At 39.3% G+C, this 7,500-nt stretch overlaps 2 protein-coding genes across 2 annotated transcripts in view; one reads left to right on the top strand and one right to left on the bottom strand.

Annotated features, from left to right (window-relative positions):
• LOC135109132 (uncharacterized) overlaps positions 1-7,500 on the bottom strand; it is a 24,812-nt gene that overhangs the window by 3,358 nt on the left and 13,954 nt on the right. Inside the window, exons 2-3 of the mRNA XM_064020221.1 lie at positions 5,088-5,258; positions 772-872 (exon numbers count right to left, since the gene is read on the bottom strand). Of these exons, the coding sequence (XP_063876291.1) occupies positions 772-872; positions 5,088-5,092 (106 nt within the window). The 5' untranslated portion in view covers positions 5,093-5,258. The remainder of the gene's footprint in view (positions 1-771; positions 873-5,087; positions 5,259-7,500) is intronic.
• Positions 3,868-7,500, top strand: part of LOC135109361 (pancreatic triacylglycerol lipase-like) — a 60,838-nt gene continuing 57,205 nt past the window's right edge. The window contains 1 exon segment of the mRNA XM_064020752.1: positions 3,868-4,091. The gene's annotated coding sequence lies outside the window, so the exon portion shown is untranslated.

The following is a 7,500-nucleotide window of genomic DNA, read 5'->3' on the forward strand; positions in this document are numbered from 1 at the left end:
AATGACAAAGAAGTAACAGCAGAGAAAGATCATTAAATATTTCTGTAGAAAAATTTATTTTAGCTTTCTTCAGAATCAAACATCAGGCTATTAACCTTACAAAGAGTGAAGATTGTTTTGGTTGGCACACATTTCACATTAATAAAATCATGACAATACACTGATAATCAGGAAATTACATAATGCTCCTCTTAATCAACTTGCCTAGTTCTTTAAGTTAGTGTTGTTGCTTACATGCACCACCTTCATATCCATACAGCTAATCTTTCTAACTGAGAAGAAATATTTCCAAACACAGTCAAGCCTGAATTGTATAATTTCTTTGTCCATAAAACTACAATGATATATATATATATATATATATATATATATATATATATATATATATATATATATATATATATATATATATATATATATATATATATATTTACAAGTCTTCGATCAACTTGAATGATATCATCTTTAAAAAAGTAAATATGACCTCCATTTGAGGAGGAATTTCATAACATGTAACTATGAAGGTACTAACTGGTTGTAACAGTAAACACATGGCAGCTGAATCACTGGAGAGCCAAACAAGAGCAAGTTTCATAGGAAATGCATGATGTACTACATTTTTATGAATAACATTCATTATATCTAGAAAATTTATGAACTTATCGGTAAAAATCATGATTTGAATGTTTTACTTTGATAATAAAAAAAAAAAATAATAAAATCAGATAACTTACATCATAATGTCTTGGAATATTCTTTGTCTCCACATACCTGCACTGTTCTCAGCTGAGCACAAGTAAATTCCTTCATCGGCCTTTGAGACACTGGTAATTGTATACTCAGTCACACCATATCTTCCGGACACGCTATGGCTGCCAGAAGAGAGGAAGAAATTAATTTCAGTGACTTCCATACAACTGGAGACACTAAATGGCAAACAGAATTCAGGCCCTGACAAAGCAAGGATAAAGCAGGCAAAAACACTTCACAGTAAATAGTAACATTGTAGACTGGTCAGTGTTCTTATCTACCAGCTGCCATTCTCACTGAAAAAAGGTGAAGCAAAAACTGAAGAGAATCTGTATAGCAAGAAATGAACACCTACGTAAACACCAAAAACAAGAACAACACAACATATCACAAAGCAAAAGACACTACAGGTACAGGCAGGTCTGAGTCAGTATCAGAACTCATTGTAGAATAAAGAGACAATAATACAAGAAGCACAGTGAAAATCCTGGGAGTTTGATGGCCTATTGTTTTTAGTGTGAGGGGAAGACAACGACTGACACTGCCTGGTTGAACTGAATTTCTACATCTCAACGCGCTCTCATTGCTTGCCAGGCGTTTGACGGTGTGTGTGGGCCGCATGACTGGCCAGCAACGCATCATGTGATAGTCTGTGACACTCGAGTGGTTATACAAGTTTTATACATAAAGGACGTGGGACCCCAATGGGAGGGCTGTAGGAACCGAGTAACTAGTTTAAATACTGAGACCTTTATATATATATATATATATATATATATATATATATATATATATATATATATATATATATATATATATATATATATATATATATATATATATATATATATATATATATATATATATATATATATATATATATATATATATATATATATATATATATATATATATATATATATATATATATATCCTGCCATCACTTAATTTTTCTCCTCCATCCCCTCTCTCTCTCTCTCTCTCTCTCTCTCTCTCTCTCTCTCTCTCTCTCTCTCTCACCCCTTAACCAAATATACTACTTAAACAAGGCGTCTTTATATTTCTGAAAGTCACACACACACACACACACGCCGGGCGCGGCGAGGCAAATGGGCCAGCCTCTTAATAATGTAGTCCCTGTTCACCTAGCAGCAAGTAGGTACAGGATGTAACCCGAGGGGTTGTGACCTCGCTGTCCCGGTGTGTGGTGTATCAGTGGTCTCAGTCCTACCCAAAGATCGGTCACTATGATCTCTGAGCTCTTTCCGTAAGGGAACGGCTGGGTGGGTGACCAGCAGACGACTGTAGGTGAATCACAGACACACACACACACACACACACACACAGAGAGAGAGAGAGAGAGAGAGAGAGAGAGAGAGAGAGGGCGGGGGGGAAAGGGGGGTAGCAGCAGCAGCAGTAGTAGTAGTAGTAGTAGTAGTAGTAATAGTGAGCAGCAGCAGCAGCAGCAGGCAGGGCAGCAGCAGCAGCAGCAGGAGCAGCAGCAGCAGGAGCAGCAGCAGCAGCAGCAGCAGCAGGAGCAGCAGCAGCAGGAGCAGCAGCAGGAGCAGCAGCAGCAGCAGCAGTTGTAGCAGTGGCGGCGGCGGCAGTAGCAGTAGTAGCTGTAGCAGTAGTAGTAGTTGGTAGTTACAAGTCAACCAGTTGTTAAGTATTAAAATGACTTAAGAGATGAAATTGCGAGAATGAATTAATCTTGACAAAAGAAAAAAACGAGAAAAGTAAACTACTGACTCCATGGTAGGAGCGCTTTCATAAATTTAATTAATATGGAAAATGAAAACACGTCACGTACATGATATTTCCAATTATTACGGTACTGAAATGTAAAGACACTTACTCCAATGGACAAATCAAACCAAGCTCCCCACAACTTGATACACTAACGAAATATGAAAGTATGACACATACATAATTAATTTGAGTTCTCATAATATTTAAATGTAAAGACACTTACACCAGTAATAGACTGAAACGATAATATGCAGTTTTAGTTTTACAAACTAAATATGAAATATGAAGATATGACACGTGATTGATGACTGAAATTCTCATATATCACTGAAATGTAAAGTAACTTATTCCAGCACACAGCTGTGACCACGATATATACAGTTCCACAAACTAAACATCAAATACAGTCAATATTTATCAGTATTTTGAATTCTCCGAATAATGAGATGAAAAATTCATTGCTCGAATTATAATATGATTTTAACAGCTTATTTCAGCGACATGGATGCTGCTGCTTACGACAAGTACTCGTTCTTGGAGTAATTTCAGGGTATACTTTATGAACAATGGTTTCTGGGTAGAGATCTCATGCCCCCTGTTTTCTCCTCACGCCGCCTGAGGGCGCGGCCACGGTCTGGGAACCACTGTCTGTTGAGAGTAGCTGACCTGTGCCGGAGTGGAATCTCTCTGTGGACGGGCTAAGAGAGGTGCAAAAGAGAAGAAAACAAAATGTTCTCTTCTCATGCACGTGAACAAATTCTGTGTCAGTACAGCAGAGCTACAAATCATGCTTCATTCTATCTGCTACCGTCATGCCACAGGGATGTTTTAAAATGAGTCAGCCTTAATAAAAGAAGTCTCTAAAATTAACTTTCTCTATGATGAAAATTTGAGTGGATGACTTTGTTAAAGACAGCTGATATTCGGGGAACGATAAATAAATTGAATAAAATAAAATAAAATAAACAAGTAAATATGAGAAAAGTTAAGGTTTACAAACTCAGAACAGTAAAATACTTGGCTGAGAAGATAGCGATTGGAGAGGAAGATGATGGCGATAATGGTGATGAAACAACAACAACAACAACAACAACAACAACAACAACAACAACAACAACAATAATAATAATAATAATAATAATAATAATAATAATAATAATAATAATAACTAATAATAATAACAACACGAAGAAAAGTAAACAACAACAACAAAAGGAGGAGGAGCATTACAAAGGGAAAAAGAGGAGGAGAAGGAGGAGGAGGAGGAGGAGGAGGGAGCAAACTGACACGACAATCTGTCACACACACACACACACACACACACACGGACTGGAGTCTTCAGTGTTCGAGGCAGAGTGAGACGGAGAGGAACCGAGGGAAGGAAAAAGTGGAGCGAGAGAATAAAGAAAGAAAAGAATTGAGAAAATGAGAGAATTAAGTGAGGTGAATGTGTCAATGACGGAGTTAGAGTGAAATAGAAGAAATGCATGAGGGGAAAGGGAAGGTCTGAAGGAGGAACTCACAGGACAAAACAAACAAAGGAGAGAAAGGAGAGGACCTAAAGGAGGCAAGACAACAAGAAAAAGGAACAGGTGAGAGAGAGAGAGAGAGAGGAGAGAGGAGAGAGAGAGAGAGAGAGAGAGAGAGAGAGAGGAGAGAGAGAGAGAGAGAGAGAGAGAGAGAACATAAGAAATAAGGGAAGCTGCAAGAAGCGACCAGGCTTACACGTGGCAGTCCCTGTATGAAACACACCTACCTATTTCCATCTGTTATCCCCATCCATAAACTTGTCTAATCTTCTCTTAAAGCTCTCTAGTGTCCTAGCACTAACTACATGATTACTGAGTCAGAGAGAGAGAGAGAGAGAGAGGAGAGGGAGAGAGAGAGAGAGAGAGAGAGAGAGAGAGAGAGAGAGAGAGAGAGAGAGAGAGAGAGAGAGAGAGAGGAGAGAGAGGAGAGAGAGAGAGAGAGAGAGAATTATTCCTTGTGATGAAAATGTTGATGACGATGACACTACTACTACTTTTATACTACGACTACTACTTCTACTACTACTACTACTACTACTACTGACTACTACTACTACTACTACTGCTGCTGCTGCTGCTGCTGCTACAAATGGTAAAAAAAAATAATAACTATAAAAAAAAACAACTATAATAATAATAATAATAATAATAATAATAATAATAATAATAATAATAATAATAATAATGAATTCTAAAAAGGAAAATACATAACACAGACTTCCACTTTTTGATGAACTACAAAAAAAAGGAAAATACAGAAATATTTCAAGATTAACAATCTCTCTCTCTCTCTCTCACTCTCTCTCTCTCTCTCTCTCTCTCTCTCTCTCTCTCTCTCTCACGGGTTCACCGCTTACGGTTTGCCTCGGTGCACATTCCGTTCACTGCACGGGATTACGGTTTGCTGTACGTGTGTGTGTGTGTGTGTGTGTGTGTGTGTGTGTGTGTGTGTGTGTGTGTGTGTGTGTGTGTGTGTGTGTGTGTGTGTGTGTGTGTGTGTGTGTTTTGTACGCATGCTTGTTTTCTTTCTTGGTATTAACGTACTGACGACCAACCCACCTCATTCCTCCATTGTACTTCTTTCATTCTTCCTATTCTTGCGACGCCTCCCTTCCTGTGTGTCTCAGTAATGTCTTCATGATAGTTGGCAGGTCGACCTTCTTGGCAACTCGGAAGTCTCCTCTATATCCAATGTTATGCCCTTTTCGTTCACGCCTAACATTATTCGTCCTGTGTATTCGCAACTATGACAGCCTGAGTGTTTGAAGAAGGGTTGCAAGGCCAAGAAGACGAGGAGGAGGAGAGGGAGGAGGAGGAGGAGGGGAGGAGGAGGGAGGAGGAGGAGAGAGGAGGAGAGAAAGAGAAGAAGCAGAAGAAGAAGAAGAAGAAGAAAGAAGAAGAAGAAGAAAGAAGAAGAAGAAGAAGAAGAAGAAGAAGAAGAAGAAGAAGAAGAGAGAAGAAGAAGAAGAAGAAGAAGAAGAAGAAGAAGAAGAAGAAGAGAAGAAGAAGAAGAAGAAGAAGAAGAAGAGAAGAAGAAGAAGAAGAAGAAGAAGAAGAAGAAGAAGAAGATAAACAAGAAGAAACAAGAACAAGAACAAGAAGAACAAGAACAAGAAGAACAAGAACAAGAAGAAGAACAAGAACAAGAAGAAGAACAAGAAGGAGCAGCAGCAGGAGGAGGAAGAAGAAGAAGAAGAAGAAGGAGAAGAAGAAGAAGAAGAAGAAGAAGAAGAAGAAGAAGAAGAAGAAGAAGAAGAAGAAGAAAGAAAAAGATAGAAAAGATAAAGAAAATAAAAATACAACAACAACAACAACAACAACATCACCTTCAAGAGATGATGATGATGATGACGATGATGATGATGACTGCATTCTTAATCTACAAAGGAAACGACAATATCAAATAACTTGCCTAAAACTGACGAAAGGGAAGGAGGGAGGGAGGGAGGGAGGGAGGGGAGGAGAGGAAGGGTGGAAAGATTAATAGGAGGAAAAAGGAAGTTTCAATCGCCAATGTTCTCCTCCTTTCTTCTTCCCTTTCCTGCTTCCGCCCCTCTTTCCTTTATTACGGTACCCAAGCTTTGTCAGCCATATGGACTCTCTCTCTCTCTCTCTCTCCTCTCTCTCTCTCTCTCTCTCTCTCTCTCTCTCTCTCTCTCTCTATCATCATCATCATCATCACATTAATCATCATCATTATTATTCATGCAGCCATAAGTTTCATAATCAATACTATAAAACTTCTCCAACTGTAACGTGCTCATCAAACTGCTTTGTAACGAGCCAGTGTTTTGTGTGTTTTCTTTCTTACGTGTCGCAGTGAGTTACAAGACTTGAAGACAGTCGAAGAAAAAGAGAGATTACCTGGAACTTAGTGGATTTTGTTTTACGGATTGTTGCTCTATCTGCGACAGTCTATCACTCAAGCAAGGAGGATTGGTGGCAGTACTGTCGTTACACCCAGTCTTTACCCCCACAGTCTCTGCAAATTAATCGTTGGAAGGCCGAACAGCGGAAACAATAATGTTTTTTTTTTTTTTTTGGGGGGGGGGCAGACTCCTCAAGGGTGACAAAGAAATACAAGTTTCCGCATAAGAAAATAATTTGGCTGGACTATCAGATTTGAATACTCTCATGTATCTTCCTTGTTCTCATACTACTCTTCTCTCTCCAGACATCTTTTTTTGCCTCAGGGCACCGTCGAGTCACACGAAGGAGAGGAAAAACAGATTAGATCAGTGAAGCACACGAGAGGCGACAAAAATAAGAGTATCTTTACATACGAGTAATTAGAAAATTAAAGACAACGTTTTTTTCAACGCTTTGTTCCCTCATAAGAATTATTTTCAATGTCAAGAGTACCCAGACCGATTATCAAGCTTCTTTTTTTTCATTACTGGTACAGAATTCTTATCATCATTGCAATCATGTCAATCACATCCTTGAAAGTCTGATACGTACAGCTTGTTTGAGTTAGTCAAAGATGAGGCATCGAAGCGCTTTAAGATATGAACCAAGTTTGTCTGTTCACTGGGGATCTCGCTCCGCCCAGACTCAGCCTGGGAATCTTCTAGGACGTTCTCACAATGAACGAAAGAATCAGAGCAACCAAATAAGCACAAACGTCGTCTTTAACGTAACAGTTTCGGGGCCCCCCAACAGCGTAACAACCTCAGGACTTCCAACAGCATGACAATCTTAAGGCTTCCAAAGACCTAACAATCTCAGGGCTTCCAACAGCGTAACAATCTCAGGGCTTCCAACGACCTAACAATCTCAGGGCTTCCAACAGCGTAACAATCTCAGGGCTTCCAACAGCGTAACAATCTCAGGGCTTCCAACAAAAGCTTCACGGCATCGTCCATCTCTTTTCAGCATTACTTCTCATCTTCAGGACCAGTGAACCGTAACTCGTGATCCCATTATGACGAGAGATGCTCTTCCACTTCCTTCAGTCCGCGTCACGTAGGAA

This window comes from Scylla paramamosain, chromosome 18 (genome assembly GCF_035594125.1).
Source record: "Scylla paramamosain isolate STU-SP2022 chromosome 18, ASM3559412v1, whole genome shotgun sequence".
Classification (NCBI taxonomy): domain Eukaryota; kingdom Metazoa; phylum Arthropoda; class Malacostraca; order Decapoda; family Portunidae; genus Scylla; species Scylla paramamosain.